At 54.5% G+C, this 24,953-nt stretch overlaps 10 protein-coding genes across 10 annotated transcripts; 5 read left to right on the top strand and 5 right to left on the bottom strand.

The window, feature by feature from the left end:
- Positions 1-382: 382 nt before the first annotated feature.
- On the top strand, positions 383-1,342 carry N0V89_011198 (uncharacterized protein; the record flags this gene model as incomplete). The annotated part of the gene is made up of 1 exon (XM_056219931.1): positions 383-1,342. The coding sequence occupies one exon, from the start codon at positions 383-385 to the stop codon at positions 1,340-1,342; it is 960 nt and encodes a 319-aa protein (XP_056067058.1).
- Positions 1,343-1,926: 584 nt separating this feature from the next.
- N0V89_011199 (uncharacterized protein) lies at positions 1,927-4,068 on the top strand (the record flags this gene model as incomplete). Its single annotated transcript, XM_056219932.1, has 3 exons — positions 1,927-1,992; positions 2,096-2,361; positions 2,433-4,068. 3 exons carry the CDS (start codon positions 1,927-1,929, stop codon positions 4,066-4,068), a joined length of 1,968 nt encoding a protein of 655 aa, XP_056067059.1.
- Positions 4,069-5,791: 1,723 nt separating this feature from the next.
- N0V89_011200 (uncharacterized protein) lies at positions 5,792-7,507 on the top strand (the record flags this gene model as incomplete). The annotated part of the gene is made up of 6 exons (XM_056219933.1): positions 5,792-6,107; positions 6,243-6,631; positions 6,681-6,991; positions 7,036-7,072; positions 7,146-7,224; positions 7,281-7,507. The coding sequence occupies 6 exons, from the start codon at positions 5,792-5,794 to the stop codon at positions 7,505-7,507; spliced, it is 1,359 nt and encodes a 452-aa protein (XP_056067060.1).
- Positions 7,508-8,477: 970 nt separating this feature from the next.
- Positions 8,478-10,182, bottom strand: N0V89_011201 (uncharacterized protein; the record flags this gene model as incomplete). The annotated part of the gene is made up of 2 exons (XM_056219934.1): positions 8,478-9,338; positions 9,427-10,182. 2 exons carry the CDS (start codon positions 10,180-10,182, stop codon positions 8,478-8,480), a joined length of 1,617 nt encoding a protein of 538 aa, XP_056067061.1.
- A 578-nt stretch (positions 10,183-10,760) lies between these two features.
- Positions 10,761-11,530, bottom strand: N0V89_011202 (uncharacterized protein; the record flags this gene model as incomplete). The annotated part of the gene is made up of 4 exons (XM_056219935.1): positions 10,761-11,152; positions 11,206-11,274; positions 11,324-11,386; positions 11,485-11,530. 4 exons carry the CDS (start codon positions 11,528-11,530, stop codon positions 10,761-10,763), a joined length of 570 nt encoding a protein of 189 aa, XP_056067062.1.
- A 613-nt stretch (positions 11,531-12,143) lies between these two features.
- N0V89_011203 (uncharacterized protein) lies at positions 12,144-13,557 on the bottom strand (the record flags this gene model as incomplete). Its single annotated transcript, XM_056219936.1, has 4 exons — positions 12,144-12,515; positions 12,563-12,970; positions 13,019-13,236; positions 13,344-13,557. 4 exons carry the CDS (start codon positions 13,555-13,557, stop codon positions 12,144-12,146), a joined length of 1,212 nt encoding a protein of 403 aa, XP_056067063.1.
- A 1,316-nt stretch (positions 13,558-14,873) lies between these two features.
- N0V89_011204 (uncharacterized protein) lies at positions 14,874-16,602 on the top strand (the record flags this gene model as incomplete). Its single annotated transcript, XM_056219937.1, has 4 exons — positions 14,874-14,896; positions 14,961-15,030; positions 15,085-15,165; positions 15,217-16,602. 4 exons carry the CDS (start codon positions 14,874-14,876, stop codon positions 16,600-16,602), a joined length of 1,560 nt encoding a protein of 519 aa, XP_056067064.1.
- A 923-nt stretch (positions 16,603-17,525) lies between these two features.
- Positions 17,526-18,616, bottom strand: PRO2 (glutamate-5-semialdehyde dehydrogenase; the record flags this gene model as incomplete). The annotated part of the gene is made up of 2 exons (XM_056219938.1): positions 17,526-18,208; positions 18,316-18,616. 2 exons carry the CDS (start codon positions 18,614-18,616, stop codon positions 17,526-17,528), a joined length of 984 nt encoding a protein of 327 aa, XP_056067065.1.
- Positions 18,617-19,447: 831 nt separating this feature from the next.
- Positions 19,448-20,539, top strand: CRH1_2 (transglycosylase; the record flags this gene model as incomplete). The annotated part of the gene is made up of 1 exon (XM_056219939.1): positions 19,448-20,539. One exon carries the CDS (start codon positions 19,448-19,450, stop codon positions 20,537-20,539), a length of 1,092 nt encoding a protein of 363 aa, XP_056067066.1.
- Positions 20,540-23,655: 3,116 nt separating this feature from the next.
- N0V89_011207 (uncharacterized protein) lies at positions 23,656-24,738 on the bottom strand (the record flags this gene model as incomplete). Its single annotated transcript, XM_056219940.1, has 1 exon — positions 23,656-24,738. The coding sequence occupies one exon, from the start codon at positions 24,736-24,738 to the stop codon at positions 23,656-23,658; it is 1,083 nt and encodes a 360-aa protein (XP_056067067.1).
- Between the last annotated feature and the right edge of the window lie 215 nt (positions 24,739-24,953).

Here is a 24,953-nt window from a genome sequence, read left to right on the forward strand (position 1 = left end):
TCCGACGGCCGGTAGCCACGCTCGATTGAATCGATTCCGCGCCCAACAGATTATCACATCGCAACAATAAGCTGCTGTCGGCCCGCATATCCACACGCTTTGCTTTCAAAGGCCGACTGCGCTGCTTTCGGGAAGTCTTGGCATTTGCTCCGTCAGCATCGACTGAGGCAGGCCATACACCGGTGCGGCATTTGCACGCTTTGCTTTCACAGGACCGGCATCTCCCCCGCGGCCGAACTGCAAGTCATACTCTGCAGCATCACGAGCCTCTACCACCGCGCCTAGCATCTTCCATACGCGCCGACGTCACTTCGCGCCTCTACGCCGCCGCGCGTCAACACTACAAGCAGAGATCTGGTGATATTCTAACCGCAGCCTCACCATGAGCTACAGAGACAATCTGCAGCCGCACCCGTCGCTGCCTGCGCGCCCGCCGCCGTCGACATATTCTGCGCCACCGTCGAGGAACAACACGGCCGGGCGCAACACGGCTGCATATGCTGGCTTTGTTGCCCAGGCTCCTCCTTCGCAGGCGTCCACGCCTTCGCCCATGTACTCTCAGCCGACTGTGAGCGCCCCTTATCAAGCTCCAGCTTACACGTCCAATAATACTTACTACAATCCCTATCAAGCCTATGGCGCGCAAGCACCAGCGGCAGCGTACGCTGCTCCGCCAGCAGTGAGCCAGTATCAGAGCAACTACGACCCAGAACAAGAGGCGCGCATGGCCGAATGGAACAGCGCATACACACGGGACGATAATGCCAAGAAGCCTGCCAGTACTACGGCTGCTGCGCGCGTCGAGGCGAGCTCGGCACCAGACGGTGAAGCTGGCTCAGGTGGCACCGGCAAGCAGAAGACGGTCATCCGAGAAGGCGGTGGAAAGACTTGGGAAGACCAGTCGCTCCTCGAATGGGACCCCCTACACCCGCGTCTCTTCATCGGCAATTTGGCCGGCGAGGTCACCGACGATTCGCTTCTCAAGGCCTTTTCGAAGTACCCATCTGTGTCTAAGGCGCATGTAGTTCGAGACAAGCGCACCACGAAGAGCAAGAGTTACGGTTTCGTAAGCTTCTCAAATACCGACGATTACTTTCGTGCTGCCAAAGAAATGCAGGGCAAGTACATTGGCAGTCACCCTGTTCTGATCAAACGCGCTACCTCCGAAGTCAAGGCCACCACCAAGCGCGACGACAAACATGGGAAGCATGGGAAGAATCGCAACAATAACAACAACAAGAAGCAACAGCAAAACGAGCCTAAGCCGACCTTCACTGGTCAGCTCATGAGTGCTGGCATACAGAAGAAGGGCAAGAACAACGGGCCCAGGATGCTTGGCTGAAGGATGTCGGTAGGCGTGCGCTTCGACCAATTCGTCTAGGATCGCATGCCGGAAAATAGTTGATTGAATGGGGAAAAGAAGACGTGGTTGGATAATGAAGGCACAGATTCTTCTGTTAAAGACCGTCCTGGCACTGCTTCAAGACGGAGCAGGCCTTGGTACATGGATTGTGGTAGGACTCAAGAAGCATGGGCACTTGTGGCTCCGTTGTCTCACATATGCTTATTCACATGAAGTATGAGGCTTTCGAATTGCGACAGTCTGGCAGTATGCAGGCAGTGACGGGTTGCCCAAAGTAGCTTCTTACGGTGGAGCAATGTAATATGAATCCTTTGATACCTCATATGTGTAATGGCTGAAATGATTGTGTTCATGGAGTCGTGACGCTTTTCACTGTCAACTGGCCCTGCAGACGATGGGGTATCACGTGATGAGACTTGGCCCGGGCGTTGAGGCTCGCGCAGGCGCGATCCATGCGAACGCGACTGAAATGTCCAAGACATTCACCAACGTCGCGCCAGCACAACGCCCACCTGCCAACGCCCACTTGACGCGGCGTTGTTGTCGCCTGAATCTCACTCACCATGTACGGCATGAATCAAGCCTACAATGTTCCGGCAGACCCCAGCGGACAGGTACCGAACCAACTGGTGAGCGCGCCCATGCCTCGATTGCGCCATGTAGCTAACCCTACAGCTTCCCCACATACACTTGGTCTCTTCTTACCGATTCCCAACTCTACCGTCGTTGCAGCCTCAGCAAGCGCTTGATTTTCTCACGAAAGCACCTGAGATTACCCGAAATGCTGCGCCCGTTGCGTGGACGTTCTTTGCGCAACCGCCGCCAGACGGCACCGCTCTGCTCATGTGGCAGCCCCCTCGCATGGGAACGCATTTTGCATCTGATGGATTGATATGGGCCGATGCTGAGCTGTCGTACGAAATGAACTTGAATGGCTTCGTAGGTCTCCGCAAGCTCAAGGAGCCGTACAAGACGCTAACCTGCCGTAGCAACTTCAAGTGTTGGTTCATAAGAGCGGTTTCTTTTACCCACACGAGCCGTTTGCAGCCCATGCACGATTTCGCTACAGGATCACCAGTGGACCACGCTCATTCGATGACAAGCTGTGGCTGGTTCATTACAGCATGGCGGAGCCCAATATGAGAATACCCGCCCAGAACATACCCATGACAAGGGAGATACAACAACAACTAGCTACTCGGGGACAACTGCAACAAGCTGGCCAATTGATCCGCAAAGAGTTCATGCTCGGCGATACCGCAAACTTTCCTAAGGTCGAATTCGCACCGCCTGGCGCCAGGACACAGCCAGCACTGTATGGTGCGAATCCCATGTCAAATAGGAATCCATATGTTCAACAACAGCCTCCAGCCAAGAGAGTTCGAACGGCGCAACCCCCACGCCCCGGAGTAGCTGGAGCCGCACCTGGTGATGCACTGTTCGACGAGGAAGAGAATGCGACGCAGGATACCTTTGATTTTATGACCCCTCGGGATATCAGCCTCTCAAGGTACAAGCAGCATCATGAATGGATGGAGGAGATATTCTCTTCACCACATGCGTTTCCCAAGATCAAGCCCATCGATCTAGGAATAGGTTTAATGGGTGAGCTCGCCCCGCTGACAGCGGATATCCTCGAGGCCGCAACTGGAGAAGCGCCCATAGACAAGAACGGAGATCTAAATGCCGAGTACGGCGAGAAGATCAAAAGCTATTCACATTTGACGCCAGAGAAGCTCAAGGAATTCGAGAAACGGGTCTCTGAGTACGAGGCCAAGGAGAAGGCTGAGATTGAGAGGCTCAAGTCCGCACATGCCAACAAAATGGCAGCATTGAAACGGTCACGCACTTATATCAAAGCCGAACGCCGATTACGTGATTCGCCACGCACAGCTAATCCTGATGACGATGGTCCCGACCCCTCCGATGCGGTGGTTGCAGATCTTGAAGAATCACTTGGAGTAGAATTTGATACGAAGAAGCTGGTTGTCTGCGTAGAGAAAGGTGGCTTTATCGAGGCACAACAGCCATCACCCGCGAAAGTACAAGTCAATGGCAACGGTTCAACGCCATCGAATGCGATCGGAGGGTCGAATGGTTCTGCGCAAGATGGAAATGCTGAAGGCGATAACGGTACCAGCCTTCTGGACTTCGGCTCGGGCTCTTTGGGAACTCCGATCGGAAACATATCACTTCCGCCGCTTTCTCAACCTCAGAGCCAAGCGCAATCGGCTGTGGCTACTCCCAACCCTGCTGCTGGCGATACAGTCCAAAACCCATCTGGCGATCAAGCTGCTAACCTTGACCCATCGAGTGCTGCAAACGATCTGCTCGATCTTGACGTCGAGATGTCTGGGATGGCCAACAATGACGGCAAGGGCGACGCAGAATGGGTCATGGTAGAGAATCAAGGCCATGCTCAGCAATCGGGAGCTAACAATGCACAGCCTCCTACCAGCAACGATGCTCCAGCGGACGCTGGTGGACTGACCTCCAACGTTGACGCAGAAGTCGGAGGCATGTTTGATACTGCGGATTTTGGCAGCTTCGACAATCTGGACACTGCCGGAGATGCACTAGCAGACTACACGAACGTGGGTGACGATAACATGGGACTTGATCTAGTCGACGACTCAGCATTTGGGGACGCATTCCACGGAACAGAGATGCATCATGGCGATTCGGGCGAAGAACACAATGCGTAGAATGCATCCGATCATCAAGGCCCGCCACGGCACGAGCGCTATCGTTCTACGCCGGCCAAACCCTGGCTCTGAAGAATCTCTTACAAAATCCGTGGATTGCACACAGTGTGGCGCAAACGATTCGACGGCGTTGTAGAAAGAGGTTAAAACGGCGATTCATGAGGGACATATCGGTTCATCAAGCTTTGCTTGTGTTCTCCCATGCTTCGGACCGCAGGTCTGCCAATTCCACGAACTGTGTTAATCTTGAATAGATGATACGGTTCAATCTCGTACGCAAGGCTGTAGTATAGGTTTCAATCTGGCGTTTGGGCGTTCATGCTCGAGGCTGGAAGATAGTTGTCTTGGTCACGAGATAAATACCCACCATTGCGGGTTATTGGCAAAACCTGCCGTTCCAGTTATTCACAATATTATCTTCATCTCTGTCGTTCATTGGTGCATGCCATATCGACATGGCACGCTAGAGCAAAACAAGCTCCGTTGCACTCGGCTGGATGAAGCATCCGCTTCCTGACATTGTGCAAATGCTGACCGTGACAGTTGAACTGAAGTGCTATTTCCATGAGTCGAGTACTTTGATTCTGGGCGCCCCAAACCGTTTCCGCTTTTCTCCAATCAACTGTTATTACTATCGCCACCAGGCGCCCTTGCATGCCGTCTCAGGGAGATTACAATGGGCACACACGTGTGATAACCGTTGCTCAGCAGTAGCACAACAACGCTTGTTCCCAACGCCCCTGTCAAGTGTCACCCGCTTGGAAGGTTACATTCCTTGAGTAGTCTTGCAGCGTAGTCTGCAGATGGACTGAGTTCTAGCGCTTGCCAGTCGGAAGCGCGGTTGTGGAACGGTGGAGATTGTGTACAAACGAGAACCGGAAGGGAAGAGGAACATTGATGTGTTTGAGAGCTGATACCCATAGCGACGGGAATGGAATGACGAAGAAGCGTCTAATATCGCATCGGAGGCAGCTGAGCGCTCAACGTTCCGCTGGTCCAGCCGTTCATCGCAGCTGCCAGTCCTAACCTGATGGTAGTACGACATGTCCCCGTGTCCATTGCTTCGGCGCCATTCAATGTTGTCGTTACAACCGAGCTACTCTGCACTCGCTTCTTTTTGCTCGATCGCGCACAGATAGACCGCCGTTCTCGTGGAGGAGCACGCTGCGCATACCCTTTGGCCCACCACATGCTAGAGCATGGCTTCCCAGTACGATGGGCAAGGCTTCAAACCCCAGGGTAATTTCTCGTTTGCAATCATCTTTTCAACCAGGATCAGACACACTTTCCAGGGGCAACTACATTCGCGTCAGCAGGTTTCTCAAGCAGGCATTGGGTGAGTCCTTCCTAGGCTTTACGCCCGATTTGGCATACAAAGATTCTCATATGGACGGGCCGGCCAGCGCTGTCAGAAACAAGCTTTTCCACACGAGGAAAGCTGAGAACGTAATCACGGTTCGTCGACCCATCTCGGAAATCGGCGAGGCTGTGTGAGCTGGATCGCATGCCCAGATCAGCTGTGCGTGGGCACGGCGGCGATGTTTGATTTCGTCACCGCACGTTCCTGCATTTTTACGTATGTTGTGTTTCCAGTCCTGCGCAGGTACTTTTGCTTCTGTTTGCCTGCTCACATTGCAGTCTTTCAGACTTTGCAGTTGTCTATCACTATTCACGGGTACTTAAGTACATCGAGAGAGCTTCTGCACGTTCATAACTCTTCGTTATGGCGAACTTCCGCCTACCTTTCGTGCCACTTCTCTTATCCATTGCTTATCTCTGTGCCTTGAGCATATCCACATCTGTCGACTCGATCTCAAGACCGCACATAGTCGAGAACATCTCTAGCCTTTCGAAACGCCAAGATGGCATCTTCTCTGTGCTGGGAATCGCAGGGTTGGGAGACCGTACAGTGTACCCGCGGCTCGAAATACGTGACCTGGAAAAGAACCATCCGGATCAGTGGAACATCTTCCTGCTTGGACTGCAGAGGTTTCAAGACATTGACCAGAACGACAAGCTTTCCTACTTCCAGATCGCTGGTAAGTTGTTTTGATCAACATCGTCGCCATGTTCTACGCGAGGAATGTAGTTATCGATACGCGCTACGAAGAGATCGACACCAAGGCCATGGCTTGCAGTTCCAGCAACGAATAAAGGCTAACGTTTAATGGTAGGAATTCACGGTCGCCCATTTGTACCGTGGGATGGCGTGAACGGCGATGACTACTACTGGAGCCGCTACTCTGGCTACTGCACACATGACAGCAATATTTTCCCTACGTGGCACCGACCTTTTCTTGCGCTGTTTGAGGAAATTCTGTACCTGAATGCTCGCGAAGCTATATCCGAACTATCAAACGGAGAACTTAAGGACCGGTACATGAAGGCTCTGCCCTCGTTGAGACTTCCATATTGGGACTGGGCCGCCATTCCCCCAGAAGAAGCAGAGGGAACGCTACCTGCGAGTGTGCAGGCTGACACCGTCAACGTGACCATGCCGAATGGCACAGTGACGATAACAAACCCACTGCACTCGTACAAGTTTCATCCTATACCAGATTGGGTACGTACCAGACGTCGCAAGAATCTATGCTTGAGCTGATTTCTTGCAGGAAGCAGAAGGCGAGGAACGCTGGAAGGAATTCCCTCAGACAGTGCGGGCTCCCACCACGGCAGATCAGAACGCCCAGAGCAACAATACCAAAGCCGCTCAGGCACTGCAGGAGAACAGATCGAGCATGCAGTCGCGAGTCTACAATTTGCTTGCTATGCAGCATGAGTACCTGAACATGAGTACTAAACTCATACCGGGAGATAGTATGGAGAGCATTCATGGGACGATCCATGATGGGGTTGGTCAGGATGGATCGATGACTTGGCTGTTTTATTCTGCGTTCGATCCATCATTTTGGTTGCACCACTGGTAGGTGGCGAGAGAGTATAAGTTATTCGTACTGATGATGACAGTAACGTCGACCGACTGCTAGCCATGTGGCAAGCTCTGGTATGGGACCTTTCCTCCATTCATTCTCATTCTCATAATCGAGGACAAATCCACGCTTACAATCATGACACAGAACCCAAACGAGTGGGTGACAGACTTCACAACCCCAAGTCCCACATTCTACTCCCCCGCAAACTTCAACGTCAACGGCAGTACACGTATCTCACCCCCCACCATCCCCACCTGCACTGTCACTAATTACCCACAGCTCTCAAACCCTTCCACAAAGACGACAGCGGCAACTTCTGGACGTCAGACGACATCCGCGACCACACCATCTTCGGCTACACGTATCCAGACCTGATCGATCTTTCGGGGAACACCACGAAGTTAAACTCCCGCGGCGTCTCCACCTCCCTCATCGCCCGCGTAAACGCCCTCTACGGCCCCAACGCCTCCCCTCCTATCCCCCAAACCAAATCCTCTCCAACCTGAAGCGCGGCATCGCCACCACGGGCGCCCCCCACTTCGCAGGCAAGCGCGCGTACACGCTCAATATCCAAGTGCACGAGTTCCGCTCGCCGGGCAGTCTTTCCATCTACGCGTTCTTCGGGCCGCCGGTGGGGGGCGTGGACAGCTGGATTAGCAGTCCGGGGTTCGTGGGCACGACGTCCATCCTGGGAGCGAGCGCGCAGGCGAATCAAGAGGCGCATAGTGCGATTCCGCTGACGGCGGCGTTGGAGGCGCAAGCGAGGAGTGGGGAGTTGATTAGCCTTGATGAAGGGGATGTGTATAGTTTTTTGAAGAGTGAACTGAGGTGGAGGGTTGTTAAGGTATGTCTGAGGATATCTCCTTTCGTTAGCAGTGAGGGGGTGTGGGTGAGAGGAGGGTAGTGTAAGGAAAGGAAAGGGCTAATGGGGGATCTAGCAAAACGTTGATCTTACCGACTGTACGAGTGAGGAGGCGCCTGGGTTGGAGGTTAGTGTTACGTGGCAGGAGATTGAGCCTGCGGTTAGTGAGGACGCTTTTCCGAGTGCGGCGGGGGAGGTGAAGGAGTTACTTTGTGCGGATGGGAGTAGGAAGGGGCATTTTTAGGAGGAGTGGTGGTGGTAGGTGGGTAGAGGAGGAAGGGGATGTTGTTCGGTCGTTTTCGGGGTAAGGGTAAGTACATGGCGTGTGGCTTCGTTGGTATATACTTAGCTGTAGAGTACGAATTAGCGCTTAGATATAGATAGGTCTGTTGCTGTTGGATGCTTAAGGGGCACATCTGGATTTAGACGATCTTTAATCATAAACGCATGAGTACACTTTAGATGGTTTGCAAAGAGTGATCGAGCTAGTCAGTCTTACCAAAGCTACAGATCCTTATGTCGAACTCTTCGATGAAAACAAGTCTAGATGCAGAACGAATCAATCGTTTTCTCCTACCCTAGCCTGGTCCCATTCATCGCAGACACTACACTACTCACCACTTGCCCATCCCCTTCAAATACTTCTCAAACCCCTGATCCAGCAACTCCCGATCCTTCCTCAACACCTCCTTCTCATTCCCCTCCATCCACACCCTCAACCTCTCTCTAACAGCCAAGTCAGTCGCCCCAAGAATCCTCACCGCCAACAACGCCGCGTTCGTCGAATTGTTTATCCCAACCGTAGCAACCGGCTCGCCGCGCGGCATCTGCGTCATGCTCACGAGACTGTCCCACCCATCCATGTGCGTCGCCTTAACGGGCAGCCCAATGACAGGCAGCGTCGTCCAGCTCGCACACATACCAGGTAAATGGGCGGCGCCCCCCGCCGCACCGATGATCACGCGGAGCTCGCTATCTGCCGCTTTCTTTGAAAACTCGCGCAGCCAGTCCGGCGTGCGGTGCGCGGAGGTAATCCGCACCGTGAAAGGAACCTGTAGTTTTTCCAGGATCTGCAGCCCGGCTTTCAGCACGGGGAGATCGGAGTCGGAGCCCATTATGACGGCGACGAGGGGCGCTTCTGTCGTTGGACCCGTGCGCGGCCCAAGAGGCTTGCCCTTCTGGCTGTCCACGAAGTCGACGAGGGGCTGGATCTCGCGTTCTGCTTCGGCGAGCGAGGGCGCCGTGACGGTGATGTGGCCCATTTTGCGGCCTGGGCGGGCGTCGCCTTTGCCGTAGAGGTGGATGGAGGCGTTTGGCGAGGCGTACGCCTTGTGCGCGACTTGGATGTGGGAATCTGGGGTCTTGCCGCCGAGGATGTTGAGCATGATGGAGGGTTCGCGGAGGCGGAGGGCGGAAGGGGATGGGGATGTCGAGGATGGCGCGGAGGTGGGCATCGTACTGGGAGAGGGGGCATGCTTCGATGGTGTAGTGGCCGGAGTTGTGTGGGCGGGGGGCAATCTCGTTGATGAGGAGGGTGTCGTCTTTTAGGAGGAACATTTCTACGCCGAAGACGCCCTTTCCTTCGAAGGCGCCGATGGCCTTCTTTGCGAGCTGTTGGGCACGCTCTGTGGTCGCTTTGGACACGTTCCTTGGCGGTGCGTAGGTGAGCTTGCAGATGGAGTCTTCATGCACCGTCTCGACGGTGGGAAATGTGAGGACGCCATCTTTGGTCTTGACCACCATGACGGCAAGCTCCATCCTGAAGTTGGCCCAGCGCTCCGCGTACAATGGCCTGTCGCCCAATGCCTTGATAGCCGCATCAACATCGTCTGCAGTCTTAACAACGAAATTACCCCGTCCGTCATACGCCTCGGTCTTGCTCTTGAGCATAAAAGGGTAGCCAAAGCGCTCACCAACAGCCTTCAAGCCCTCCACACCCTTGCCTTCCAGGTCCTCACTCTCCGCGACATCAACGCCATGCTCTTTCAGATACTCTTTCTGCGCGTACTTGTCCTTGATCGTCCTCAATGTCTTCCAGCTCGGCTCAACGGCGACCTCGCCCGCGACTTCCTCGAGCATGTGCGTATCCACGTGCTCAATTTCGACTGTGACGACATCGCAAGCCTGGGCAAGCTTCTTGACAGCTGCAGCATCCTTAAAAGAGCCCTCGATGTGCCCCTCATGTGCTGAGATTTGTTTGGCCGGTGACGCTGCTGCGTCAAGGACGTTGACTTGGATGTTCAATCGGTTCGCGGCTTCAATGAGCATGCGGCCAAGTTGGCCACCACCCAACACCCCCACCTTCCTGGAATCGGCCATCTGTGTTATATTGTCGGCCTTTGATCACGTCGTCCGGGTGTAGCACGATGTACTCAAGTATTGAACAGTGCTATAGAGTTGCGAAGTCGTAGTTCCGATTACGGAAGGGCGCTAGTACTTTAGTTGGGTCGATTGGTGGGGAAGGTTCTGAAAAGTCAAAATTCGAGCGCCAGCACGTCACGTTAGAGACAAGCAACCGATATGGACAAAAGTCCCGAGTGAGCATTCACTGTGCTGTATGGGTGTCGATTATACATGGCACTGAGGCACCATTCTTATATAAGCAGTGTGCTGGTGCGATCTGCTAGCAATAGGGTTCACAGCTGGGAAGCCTGGCAATCGCGAAACTTGTACTCTCACGTTGCACTTTTTGTCACAGTCAAGGTAAATTTCATCGAATCATCCGATGAGCCCCGAGAGCCCATGGCATACTTTCATTGCATTTCATTGCAAACATGAGTATCTTTTTAACCCCGGAAAAGAGTCTTCGCCAGACATGATGCACGCCAAATTGACTATAACCCATGACCATGTCCACGCCGGCGACCCAAGGAAACAGCTCCACCCTATCAAGGCGCTTAGACCTTGAAACCACGCGACCGCCTGCGTCCACGAGCACGCTCGAACTTGCGGCCCTTGCTCTGGATGTAGGGCTTCTTGTTCTTGTGGGGACCCATGCCGAAGTGCTTGACGGCCTCACGAGAGTTCTTGGGGCCACGGAGGAGGAGGGTGTTGGCACCGGTGGGGAAGCGGGTAGCGACCTCGTCGATGGTGAGGACCTCACCACCGGCCTTCTCGATGCGGGCACGGGCGGAGGCAGTGAAGCGGAGAGCGGCCACGGAGAGCTTGGGGAGCTCAAGGAGACGGTTGTCGTCAGTGACGGTGCCAACGATGACAATGGTCTTGCCCTCGTGCGTCGCCGCGGAGTGCTTGTTGGCGGCAGTCGCAACAATCTTGGACAAGCTGACCGCTAATCGACAGTTAGTCCGTCTTCTTCGCGCGTGTGCTATCAGGTTGTCTTACGGGGACGGTTGACCTTGGACATCATGAGACGGCGGAGGACAACCTTGTTGAAGGGCGCATCCGTACGGCCTAATCGCTGTTAGCACTCCAGGACTGTGAATCGAGCGGATTTACTTACGGGACAGGAACTTGTAAAGGCGCACCAACAACTTAACGTAGGGGTTGTCGGACTTGGGCACCTCTGTAACTCGTCAATTCGCATTCTCGATCATGTTGCGTCCTGAGGACAGCGGCTCGCCGGCGCATTGCTGCGCCGACTCGACGGGGTGGAACACATACTGCGGTGCCCGTCTCGAACATGATGGCGGTCGAGGTCAATGCCCATTTTGACTGAACACTGAAGTTGTGGTGGTGTTGAGCTGTGGGTTAGTACTGAAGTTCGAGAGAAACCACTTCGAAATTCGTCGTGTGGGCGAGGATGCCGCTAAACTAGCGGCTTGGCTACTTAGCGTCACTCACCGCCTTGGGTTCGGCAGAAAAGTTGTAGTCAAGCGAGAAAACGACGAACGCACAGGCTCACAGAAACGGCCAAGCAATCATTCTTCGGGCTATTATCATTATTAAGCTAGTACATGTACAGCGCAGTTCGTCCAGAAGCTGCGGTCTATCTATAACACCATGTAGTTTTCATCCATCATAGCTTCCCTAGGTGTATGACGAGACATCTGTTTCGCTGTGATTGCCTGTCAATCCAAAGAAAAGTGCCTCATCGCGGCTTTTAGAAAGAGCCTGCGGGGCAAAGAAGATACCTATGCGTCTATGCTTAACACTTAATGAAACATAAATCCGTTGTCGCCGAAGCCACGGATCAAGGATAACAGAACAGGGTGGGAGGTAGTCAAACGCCCTCGCGCCTATGGAGCCAATCCTTTGGCATTTGTAAGATTACACCATGACCCGGCCTCGGATGTTGTGAATGATTGACGCTATCGAAGCGTTCAGATTGCCTTATCTCCCATCATGTTGCCAAGGCCATTGCGGAGCTTGTCAGCGGAGTCTGGGGCGTACTTCGGCCCAAGAGACCCGAGCATAAGGAAGAATGAGATGATTATGGCGCCGAAGATCATCAGCTTGCGCAGAATCGGACGAGTCTGCCCGAGCTCCGCCCAAGCCAGCGAGCCCTGACCAAGATACTCCTTCATCTTCTGGCCGCCGAGCTTGTAGAAGACCAGACCACCGAGGGCGATGCTGTATCCGAAAGCCTGAAGCAAGCTGACGGGGTCACCGAACAACATGATAGACGCGAAGACGAGGAGAATGTCTTTGAGAACACCGGACAAGGTGAGGACCAGAGACGACGTCTTGCCGACCTTGGCACTGTTAGCAGATGTGCGAAGTTGCGGAGAGATCGACATACCAAGAACACGACGGAAACATTAAGCATGAAGGCAACCGAGGCATTGGCGAAAAGCGTGAAGCAACCGACGCGGTTGATGTCAACCATGGTCAAGATAGGCAGCTCGGTAAACAAGCAGATCATGCCGTTCATGACTGCGCAAGCCGGAGCATAGTAGTACAGCGAGACCAGAGGATCCATTTTGAATTCCGCAGAGCTGAGCAAACGTTCTACCATGGACAAGCGGATAGCCTCAAAGATGATACCACCAACTTGGAAGAGGAAGCCGACCATGACGAACTTGATCTCGCCAATGGAGGCAATGATGACACCAATGACAATGAAGGACACATTGCCGAGCGTCTTCATGTTGGGTGGATGCAGACCCATTGTCCAGGTAGTGATCAGAACGGCAACAGGTGTGGTAGCCTAAAAAATGTCAATGCCTGCGTGTAGCCCAGCGCGTAGTTGTCCTACCTTGAGCATCTGGATGAAAGCAACACTCAGGTACAAGTATGCCTTGTTACCACAGATCAAGCTCAAACTGAAGAAGATACCAATTGGAACAATTGCGCGGAGGTATATGCGGCCCGTCATGGGCACCTTCTTCCGTGAGTCGAGGATGGTGGTGAAGCGTGCGAGGAGTTGGGTCATGACGGTCGCGAAGACGAGATGCCATGTCGTTAGGAAGATGGCTATAAAGGTTAGTCTCAGGAGCTGGAGTGCGAGGGCTTGTCTTGAACGTACGAAAGTCTGTGGTACTGTCAGCAATTGTTTCATAGCATTGGCAAGATTGACTGACGGAACTCTGCTGTATCCAGAATGTACTTGTTGAAGATGATGACACTGGAACTGAGGGCAATCCATGTCGAGATGTACACTGCAGGGTGCAACGAGTCGGGTTGCGGCTGGGGCCGCTTCTCGAGATTTGGATTGACGGTAGGCAGCACTGGCTGGGCGGGGTCGCGAGCATTGTCGAGCGACGCGCGAACCTTTTCGTCTGTCATGGCTGACATGGTCGCAGTGTTTGAGCGTGCAAGGACGAGAGTCAGCGGAGGCTGCTGTCGAGGCGGCGTTTGAGGCAGGCGGTAGAGAGCGAAATGGCCGCTTTGTCGGGGGCGTCACCGGTGGAGCTTTACTGGCGCGGGCAGCTGACTACGGCGAGTTCAGGGTTCGCAGCACAAAAATTTCGTGCGGGATACGCGGAGGTGACTGGCGGCGTAGGACAGGAACGGTGCGCGCACACACAAAGTCGAGAGGTAAGACGGGACGACTCGTTCAGGCTGACGATCGAAAGGGAGGGAGAAAAGTACAGATGCGGGTAAATGAGGCCAGGGGGTGTGGAGCGGGAGTCGGGGGTCGAAGCGCAGTAGCGACGCGAATCCTCAGGCGTAGCACGGGCGCGCTTGAGGAGGTGCAGACTGGTGCTTGTGGGAGGCGCTGGGCGACAGCGGGTGACGTGCTCAGCGAAGCCTTTAGCGGACCGGCGGCGGATCGTTGCAGTTCAGAGCCCACCTGAAACGGGCGGTCGACGGTGGTCCTTTTGTACGCGCAATCGCTCCTCCACTGCCTCGACGAGAGCAGCACTTTGCGGCCGTGCCGGGACTCTACTACGCGTAGTCCATGCAGCGAGAGCACGCCCTAAAATAGCAGCCGCGTCTGTCACGGCTGCAGAGCGCGAGGGTCGTACATGTCGCTGTCATCCGCACATCTGCCGCGGAATGGTCGACGCTGCAAACATGCACAGTATCGACAGTTTGATGTGCCAAGGATGACCTCGTCCTTCTATCACCACACGCCGTATCTGCATAGTGCATGTTCGACCACACGATAGTCGGTGTATCACGTCCTGCACAGCACGAGCTCCCGAACAATGCCTGTGGGACTCGACGGACCGTCTTGATAGTGCTCTGGGTGGTGCACCCTCTTCTACGAGCAATGCATGTTTCGCGATGCCACACACATGTCGAGATTGCGGCTCCAGGCGCACATCACGCCCCCAGAATGGCAGAGCAGCCCACGCCAATCAGGGCGCCCACGCTGGTGCACGCAGCAAGCGTCGCGTCTCGGGGCGATGTGCGGTGCCCCTTTTCGCGGTGGCCGCATCGACCACATCCCAGAACTCACATGTGCAGGGCCTACCCGCTAAGGGTAACTTGCAGCCTTGGCGCTCCTAGATACTGAAGTGGTTTTATACACCATCTCGCCCAGCGACCGCCTCACCAAGTCTCCAGATACCCCAATTGACGCCCCCAGCCTCGGGTACATGCTCAGCTACGCCCGCCAGACGCTGAAACGAGTCCCCAGCTTCCAAGAACTGCTCCACGGCGCCATGGGCTCCGCACAGGAAGAAATGTCAGTGCATTCGCCTCACCGCCCCCGCCATTTCACCCGCGCAGCTCGAACTCACATTTCATAGCTCTGTCGACGTCCTCGTTATTGGTGCCGGTCCGACAGGTCTCGGTGCGGCAAAGCGACTCCACCAGATCGTACGTCGTCTCATCAATCTTGAAATAAGAAAATGCAATAGCTAAACAGCACAGAACGGCCCCTCATGGCTGATTGTGGACTCGAATGAGACGCCTGGTGGTTTGGCTTCCACAGATGTCACCCCAGAAGGCTTCGTATGTCATTGGCACACCAATTGCGCCTGCAGTATTACTAACATTGTCCAGCTCTATGATGTCGGCGGCCACGTTATTTTCTCCCACTACAAGTACTTCGACGATTGCATCGACGAGGCCCTCCCGAATGAAGACGACTGGTACACGCACCAGCGCATCTCGTACGTCCGCTACAAGGGCCTGTGGGTCCCGTATCCATACCAGAACAACATTTCCATGCTGCCAAAGGAGGACCAAGCGGCAGCTGTAGATGGCATGATCGATGCCGCTCTAGCGGCCCGCGTGGCCAACACCAAGCCCGCAGACTTTGATGAGCACATCATGCGGACCATGGGCGAGGGCATTGCAAACCAGTTTATGAGGCCATACAACTTCAAGGTTTGGGCAGTTCCCCCAAAGAAGATGCAGTGCGCATGGTTGGGTGAGCGTGTCGCTACCCCAGATGTCAAGAAGGTGGTGAACAACATCATCCACAACAAGACTGCCGGAGGTTGGGGACCTAACGCAACTTTCCGCTTCCCCGCGAAGGACGGTACCGGTGGTATCTGGATCGCCGTCGCCAAGACCCTTCCCGACTCGAAGAAGCGATTCGGCGAGCATGGCACCGTAACGAAGGTCGATGCTAACGCCAAGCGTGTCACCTTCAAGGACGGAACCGTCGTCAACTACAACAAGCTCGTCAACACCATGGCCGTGGATGCGCTCGTAGAGCACATGGGCGACAAGGAGCTTATCGACCTCAGCAAGGATCTCTACTACTCAAGCACGCACGTTATTGGTGTGGGTATTCGTGGAGAGCGACCTGAGCGTATTGGCGACAAGTGCTGGCTGTACTTCCCTGAAGACAACTGCCCCTTCTACCGCGCCACCATCTTCTCAAACTACTCCCCATACAACCAGCCGCAGAAGGGTGTTAAGCTTGCCACCCAGCAGCTGGGCGACGGCTCAAAACCGAGCTCGTCCGAGCTCAAGGATGGACCTTACTGGTCAATCATGCTTGAAGTCTCTGAATCCAGCATGAAGCCCGTGGACCAGAAGAACCTCCTCAAGGACTCCATCCAGGGCCTCATCAACACTGAAATGATTAAGCCCGGCGACGAGATCGTTTCCACCTACCACCGCCGCTTCGACCACGGATATCCGACTCCATCTCTGGAACGCGAGGGTGTTCTGACCAAGCTTCTCCCTGCGCTCCAAGACCGCGACATCTGGTCGCGTGGCCGCTTCGGCTCATGGCGGTACGAGGTCGGCAACCAGGACCACTCCTTCATGTTGGGCGTCGAGGCCGTCGACAGCATCGTCAACGGCGCCGTCGAGCTAACCCTCAACTACCCCGACTTCGTCAACGGCCGCCGCAACACGGAGCGACGTCTCCAGGACGGAGCTCAGCTCTTCGCCAACAAGAAGGCGGGCATGCAGGTCGACACTGAGTTGTAGACTAGCTCGAAAGCTTGGAAGAGATGAACGAAACGGGATATGAACGGCATGAAACTTACACAGATACCAGGGATGATTAGACGTAATGGTGTATGGAGCTAGGGCTTTGCGTCGAGTGATTGGTGAGCTTCGTCTGCTGCGGACGGGTGGCATGGCATCTTGCACAAAAGCTATTGAAAATAGACTAGATTTGCCATTTCAGGCGAGTTATTGGGTTCTGTGAACGTGTGCTCGCGTGTGACGTGATGGTGCGTGTGCCACGCCGGGTCGTGCCGTCCGGAATGATACGTGCAATGGCTTCCGCGGTGTCGAGTATAGTAGTAACGTCGAGTAGCACGTAACCATAGCGAGACGACGTGCAGCAAGGCTACGTGTTTAAACGGTAAACTTTTCCCCATCTATCTATCTCTCTAGCAATCGCGCCCAATTCCAATCGGCTGCTTTTCGACCCCTCAAATCAGCCAATACTTTTCTTCTCCCCATCCCTCCCCCTCTTCCTTCAAACTCCCTTCCCCCCTAAACCTCCTCAACACCTCCCTCTCCTCCTCATTCCTCGCCACGCCCTCCTCCCCACCCCAAGCACCTCATGCCTCCACTTCCGCCCCCGCTCCATACTCCCCGCTCACCTGCCCCTCCCCACGAGCACCCACTTGTATATCGTCAGGCCCTCCAGCCCGACCGGCCCCCGACTATGTATCTTATTCGTGGAGATGCCGACCTCTGTGCCGAAGCCGTAGCGCTGGCCGTCCGCCATGCGGGTGGACGTGTTCCAGTAGACGGAGCTGGAATCTACGCCTGCGAGAAAGGTTTGTGCGGTGCTGTGAGAAAGGGTTAGTATGGCGTCGGTGTGGTGCGAGGAGTGTGCGTTTATATGTGTGATAGCGTGGGTGACGCTGGGGTTGCTTTAACGGCTAGGACGAGGTCTAGGAATTCTGTTTTGTAGTCCTTCTCCGTGGCTTCTTGGAGGAGGGCCGCAGAATGGGGTCTAGCGCTTTTTTGAGAGCGGAAAGGGAGGGGGCGTCGCAGCGGAGGGAGACGCCTTTTTCGAGGAGGGCTTGTGCGACTGGGGGGAGGGTGGTGGCGAGGGCATCTTCGTGTACGAGGAGCTGCTCGAGGGCGTTGCAGCCTGCGGGGTAGGAGACTTTTGCGTCGACGATGATCTTGGTGGCTTTGTCGGCGGGGTAGTCGGCGCAGAGGTAGGTGGTGCATATGCCGTCTGCGTGGCCTAGGACGGGGATGGAGGCGGTGGTTTTGACGTAGCGGACGAGTTCGTTGCCGCCTCTTGGGATGCAGAGGTCGATGTAGGAGTCTAGCTTGAGGAGGTCGGCGATTACATCTCGGGTTTGGACTAGTTGGAGGCAGTCGGAGGGGACGGATGTGGTGGAGAGGGCATGGGAGATGATGGATGCGATGGCGGCGAAGCTGTGAGATGACTCTCTGCCTCCCTTAAGGATGGCCGCGTTGCCGGATTTGATGGCCAGGGCGGAAATGTTGGCGATGACTTCTGGACGAGCCTCGAAGATGATGAGGAGCACGCCAATGGGACATGTTACCCTGGAGAGGATGAGGTTGTCGTCCAGGAGTGTCCGCGCCGTGGTCTTGTTGACTATAATTGGTCAGCTGATATACATCTGGTATGGTACAACAGAAAGTGACATCAGTCGAACACTGATATAAGACGGGAAGAAGCGATGACAGGTGGGGCTGACATACTTGGGTCTTCAAGGTCCCTCACATCCAAGATACCCTGCAGCATATCCTCATATTTGCCCGGCTTCCCCAGATCCAGTCTCTTTACCAAACTCTGACGTAGCGTCCCGCCTGCTGCAGCCTTATTCGCATCCTCCAGGTCCTGCTTATTGGCTGCAAGGACCTCATCTTTGGCGTCCGCTAAGGCCTTGTGAATTGCAATTAGTGCAGCATTGCGCTCATCTGTAGGAAGCACCGCAAGCCTGCGTGAGCCGACTTGGGCTGCTTTCGCTACTTCCAGCGGTGTTGCGTTTGTGAGCGACATCAGGTGGTGTGCTGGGCGCGGGATGTATTGTTCGGTGGTGAGCTGTGATAAAGCGACCTTCTTGTTCCGTGCAGGGCGTGTGACTCAACCAATATTTCTCAAAGGGCGGATTTCTTCGCAAACAGCGACAGTATGCGGGACCAGAGTATGCTGCAAGCAAACGTGACAAAGGAGCGAATAGGATGAGCAGGAGTCCCGACTAAAGATAGACTCTCGTGATCGATTTTGCGTGGGGCATGCTTATGGATTTCGATGGTGTTGCGGGGCCTTGGTGGCGTCGCGGCATGCAGCTGTGGCCGTGCACACCTGCCCTGCATTTGCCCGCACACCATCGCGCTACCCTCATCTCAGCTGCCAGGATATAGGCTGCGCGATTGATTATTCCATTTCCAGGTTTCTTTCAATGCCTAGAGATCATCATACTCGGCGTCGATAGTTGCCATGACGTCCGGCTCTTGTTGGGCTTGGTGTGGCTGGGTGCCCAGCCCCCAGCCCGTTTCGGCGCCAACCTCGTCTTTAATCGTCCAACCTGAGCATCGAGAATGCGCGAGGCGATTAAAGACGACCACGTATAAGACGCTAATCGGAAGGCTGGCATTTGCTTTATAACCATAAGCCTGCCTCGTCTCACTAATCTTTAATCCATTCCAGCTCAACCTCTCAGTGACGCCTAGCTTCGCATCCCCTCACCCATCAACACCACTCTCACCACACTACTACCGTCGCTACCACTGCTCAGAGGCCGCTGACCATTCCGGCGCGTGCCGAACCCCCTCCTCTATTCAACACCTTCTCCCGCCGCCTTCCTCTTACCTCTATCACATCTTCGCGATGCTGCGCACTCTACGAACTGTCGCGGCTTGCGCGCTTCTGTCAGCTCCGGCAATTGCCCAGACCTACACCAATTGCAACCCCATCGAAAGCAGTTCCTGCCCTCCCGACTCAGCACTAGGAAGGACTGTCAACATCGATTTCACCTCTGCATCTGACAGTTTCACCGCCGAAGGAAACCCCACATACGGCTCAGATGGCGCATCATTCACCGTAGCTAAGCAGGGCGACAGCCCCAAGATTACCTCAAAATGGTACATTATGTTTGGTCAAGTCGATATCGAGCTGCAAGCGGCACCTGGCCAAGGTATTGTCAGCAGCTTCTTCCTGCAGTCTGACACCCTGGACGAAATTGACTGGGAATGGCTTGGTGGAGACAACGCTCAGGTGCAATCAAACTACTTCGGCAAGGGAAACACTGCAACGCACGATCGAGGAGCTTTCCACGCGAATCCAGGCAACCATGATAGTTTCCAGAAGTACACCATCATCTGGACTTCGGAACAGATTGCCTGGCAGATCAACGGGCAGACGGTTCGCACTTTGATTCCCGACAATGCCAACGGTCAATACCCCCAGACACCGATGGCAATCAGGATCGGTGCTTGGGCCGGTGGAGACCCAAACAATGAACAGGGTACCATCGACTGGGCCGGCGGTTTGACCGACTACAGCAAGGGTCCCTACACCATGAAAGTCAAGAGCTTGAAAGTCCAGGACTACTCCACGGGCACCCAATACACCTACGGCGACACCAGCGGAACCTGGCAGTCTATCAAGTCGAATGGCGGCACCATCAACACCGGCGGAAGCGCTGTTGAGGCAGAAGCGCCTGGTATCACGTCCGCCGCCACCGGAGCTCCTCTTCCCTTCACCCCTCACACGACTTCTCCCTACACCAGGCCGAGCGTCTATCCCTGGGTCCCTGACACCACCGTGGCAACTGTTCCCACCACCACCTACGGCAACTACCCCGGATTACCGAGCGGATGGTCTGTTTCTGACTCTGGCAAAGTCGTTCCTCCAAGCCAAGCTCCTGTCAGTAAGCACCTTTTTTCACCCCTCCCTTCCCTGCTTTTGCGCTCTGGCTAACTTATCCACAGTCGACATCCCAAGCCGCTTTCTCTACGCCATCCTCACCAGCTTCGCCCTCGGCTTCATCTGGCGCTTCTGAGCAAGTCACCACTTTCAGCACGGCTTACACCGCTCCCGCTGGGACATCTTCCGCGCCCAAATCATTCGACTCCCAGGGCTTCCTCGTCACCTCTGCTCCCGCTTCTCCTGCGCTGGCATCTTCAGAGGCTAAATCTTTCGACTCAAAGGGCTTTCTGGTGACCTCTGCCCCCGCCTCTCCTGCTGCGTCAAATAGCGCAGCCAGCCCTATAGCCAACAACGCGGTCGAATCACAGGGCAGCTCGCCCGCTCCCGAGGCCTCTGCCGCGCTGCGGTTGCCAGGTAGCGCTTTCCTAGCTGTATCCCTAGCGGCATTCATCGGCGTCGTGTCCGTTCTCTTGTAAATTTTTTAGATCGGGATCGTTTTCATCTTGCGGCTTTGGCTGCGGTTTTACTCTTTATGGGTCTTTGTATAGCATTAGCGTTGGCGTTTTTTGGGTTCAATTAAATGAAGGGAGGCTGAGCTTTGGGCTCGCGAGCATTGTATAGAACGCTGGTCTACGGATATCATGATCATGAGGATGATCGCAAGTTAATATGACTTTATTGAGCGATGCTCTGGATATAATATGAATATCGAATATCTACGCTAAGCGTAATCTTGGTAATCTGTGAATGTCCATATGCTTTTTGCTTATGTCGAATGGAGAAGGAGAGCTGAGGAATCGATCCTATATGTGGACATGGTCGTGGGGCGCATATAGCGGTACGCTGAGGAGCGACGATATTGAAAAGCTGAAATATTCGTTCCCATTTCACTGCCTGGATGATGGTAGTTTGGAGAAAGGTAATCATGTTTTCGAGTTGAGAATCCTACAAAACGCCTTGACAAACAAAGCTTGATCCACGAAGTCAGCGCCTTCTCGCAGCTATACGCGACAAGCCCAGCGAACCCATATCCTCCACCGCCCGCCGCCCCCGGATCTTCCACGAGCAGCAGCTCATCAAGCAATCACCCTACCACCCTATCTCCGTCCGCCAATTCACCAAGCCAACATACTCAGAGCGGGGCCCGACAATGCGATCCGACACTGGGAGAACACCTACTTCCTAAGTGCCTTACTCGTTCTCCACGGTACACTCCCCATGACAGACATCGCAGACTTCCGCTTCCTCATGCCCGCCGTCGCACAGCCTCTGACGCGATTCTACAACGAAATGTGCGAGAATGAATACCTCCGAACAGTCGTCCTTCTCAGCGCACTGAATACCTCCAAAATGTGCAAGCACCGATATCCACGCTATGCATTACTCACGATATGCATTCCTACCCACGAGGGGAAAGCACGAGTACGTTATACGACTCGATAACAAGCAGATTGCGCAGTGGGGAAAGAGTTGTATCGGGCGGGGGCTAGGGAGTTAAGATCTGTGAAGGGGTGAGGGGCCGAGGGGGTTGTGTTGGGGGTGTTGGGGATTGAGGAGGGATATTTGAGAGGACGAGGAGGGCGTGGACGACGGTGAATGTTTCGAAGGGAGAGGTGGGGATGAAGAAGGGGTGGAAGAGGCGGGTGGGTGAGGGGTGGTTCTTTTGGGTGGATTTGGAGGAGTGCGTGTGGAAGCATGAGGTTGGGGGATGAGACGAACTTTGATCAAAAGTTGAGTGAGATTTTCTATTCCCGTTGTGGCTTTCCCGTATTTGGCGAATTGGTGTGGATTGTCTCTGTTTGTTCGTTACACCTGCTTATACCTTCAAGTGATCTCACTGGCTTGTTCTACCGCAACTTTCACTTGGTGTCCTGTGGTCGCCTTGGCGACGTGAATTCGGTAGCACTTACCTCACCTCAACTTCAATCTTTTCGATTGTACACCAACTTCGGTCGTGGCAATAGCTCGTCTACTCCGGCCACCGCCGTCGAAACATCATGGAGTCGCCGTTGTTGAAGCTCCGGGGAGGTAAATCAAGGCTGAATATGTTATGCTCCACAGACACAAAGCGAGCGTCACACCAATTCTCACTGTGAACGCGTGGAATGCAAGTTCTTGTGTATACTAATTTACGAATAGAGCTACGCAACCGTATCTACTACCTCGCCGCGACAGCTGAGGATGGTCCCGTCAAGATCAAGCACAAGTACCAGGGAAGTGACAACTGGCACTGGAAGGTGGGCACGTACGCCGTCTAGCACGCGTTTGCCGCCAGATTCGCCAAGAGTATCTTCCCAGTAAGCTGTCCATCCAGATTCGATTGCAACGGTAGCTTACCTGGTGTTACAGTCCAGCAAGGCGAGGCCCGTGTCTCAGTGCGCTCCGACCAATTGCAGGGGTTCATCAAGACCTTTTTCGATGCAGATAACCCCGGGAGGGAGCTTTATATCCGCTTCGTGTGGGTAGAAGAGCACCCCAATTTGGATCTTCTCCCCATCTTACGTGCGCAAGCCCGCTACTCTGGCCGATTCGCCTGCCTTGTCCTCAAATACAATGTGGTGCCCGCCAACTACAACTTGTCACGGCCTAGTACTGCACATGAATGGCAGCTTTGGCAGGAATCTACGCTACCGTGGGGCGATGGTTGCCTTTGCTTTCACAACCTCCAGGCCGTACTCATGTTCCAGAACGAGGCTTTTCTCACCATGTTGCGCGCTACTCCATGTAGGCTTTACAAATGCTGGTTCAAGCCTGGTGCCCAAGACCCCGGATCACTTACATTGGAGCACGATCTTGGTACTTTGCCTGTTGGGCCGTGGTCCTATTCACAGTCTGAGAAGGTAAGAGAACTGGGAGAAGCAGAGCTGAAGAAATTTGCGCGCGGTTTAGCCGCGAGGATTATGCGCCGAAGGAATCGTCGAGCAATATAGTGTTAGGTCAGAAGTTTGAGGACCGCATTGCTCAGTATGGTACGACTCATCTTAAGGACGCACTGTGCGAAAGCTCTCAACAGGGCTGAAGCAGGCCTTTGGGGCCATGCAGGAGGAATTGTGACCGGATACTAGCTGCTTAGGGCCTGAATTCGATGCGGACAACATGCGTCGCCAACGCAGCACAGTGACAGAGTCCTAGTGCTTGCTTTACAGCGGACGCGGAGATTTCGGTATTCACGCCGACTTTGCCTTCTCAATAGTCCACTCTTGTACCAGTTGAATGAACTTGTTCACCTGCCCCAGTTCGGTCGCCCACGTAGTTACCAGCCGAACGACAGCCTTACCCTCACCTCGTTGTTCCCAAACGTAGAAATTGAAGTGGTCCTTGAGCCTTTGGATCAGATCAAGCGGAAGCACAGCAAAGACCTGGTTCGTCTCGGTCGCAGCATCCAGCACGAAGCCAGCCTTGACGATCCCTTGAGACAGCAACTCGGCGCACCCGTTCGCTTTCCGCGCAAGATCGTAGTAGAGATCACCATTGAACAGCTCCGCGAACTGCGCGCCCATGATCCTCCCCTTCGCAAGCAGCGATCCATGCTGCTTTACGAAAAACTCAAACTCAGTTGCCAACGTCGCGTCCTTCACAACGACGGCTTCGCCCAGCAGCGCGCCGTTCTTCGTCCCCCCAATCCAGAAAAGGTCCGTCAATTCTAGGATATCCCGCATCGTCATATCATTTTTACTACTCGTCAGCGCCGTCCCAATGCGCGCCCCATCCAGGAACAAAATCAGTTTCTCCTCCTCGCAAAGCCGCTTAATAGCCATTAATTCCTGCCTACTATAGATGGTGCCTATCTCCGTCGCATTCGAAATAGACACCAACTTCGGCTTTGCCATGTGCGGGAAGTGCCAATTATCGTCCAGCGCCCTTCGAATACTCTGCGGCGTTAATTTCCCATCTTGCGGCGGGACCTGAATGATTTTATGGCCAGAAGCTTCAACGGCGCCGGTCTCGCGCGTTACTATGTGCGCGGAGGAAGCTGCTATGACCGCCTCGTGGGGCCGCAGACAGGCCGCGATGGATATGGCATTTGCGGAAGTGCCGCTGGGGACGAAAAAGACGCCTACGTCGTCGCGGCCGAGATGCGCCTGGATCCGCTGGCGGGCGAGCGTGCAGAGAGCGTCGCGGCCATAGCCGGTTTGCTGTGTTTTATTTGTTTCGATGAGGGTTTGGAGGAGTTGGGGGTGGGCGCCTTCGCTGTAGTCGTCGACGAAGCCGTAGCGGTATTCTGGGGAGGGTGGGGATGAATGGGGCATTTTGCGGAGTGTGTATTGTACTACGGTGGCCACGCAGATGTCGGGGGAAGGGTGAATGTCGTTGATAACACGCAAGATGTCATTTTAAGTCTTATCATAGCGGCATGTTTTCGAAGATCATGTTATCGCGTGGTTGTATTTATAGGGTAATAGGCTACTAATAGCGGTGTTGGAACCGATGTTAGCTCGTGCGTTTGTGGGGAACTATTCCACAT

This window comes from Didymosphaeria variabile (assembly GCF_027946475.1).
Source record: "Didymosphaeria variabile strain IMI 356815 chromosome Unknown scaffold_8, whole genome shotgun sequence".
NCBI lineage: Eukaryota > Fungi > Ascomycota > Dothideomycetes > Pleosporales > Didymosphaeriaceae > Didymosphaeria > Didymosphaeria variabile.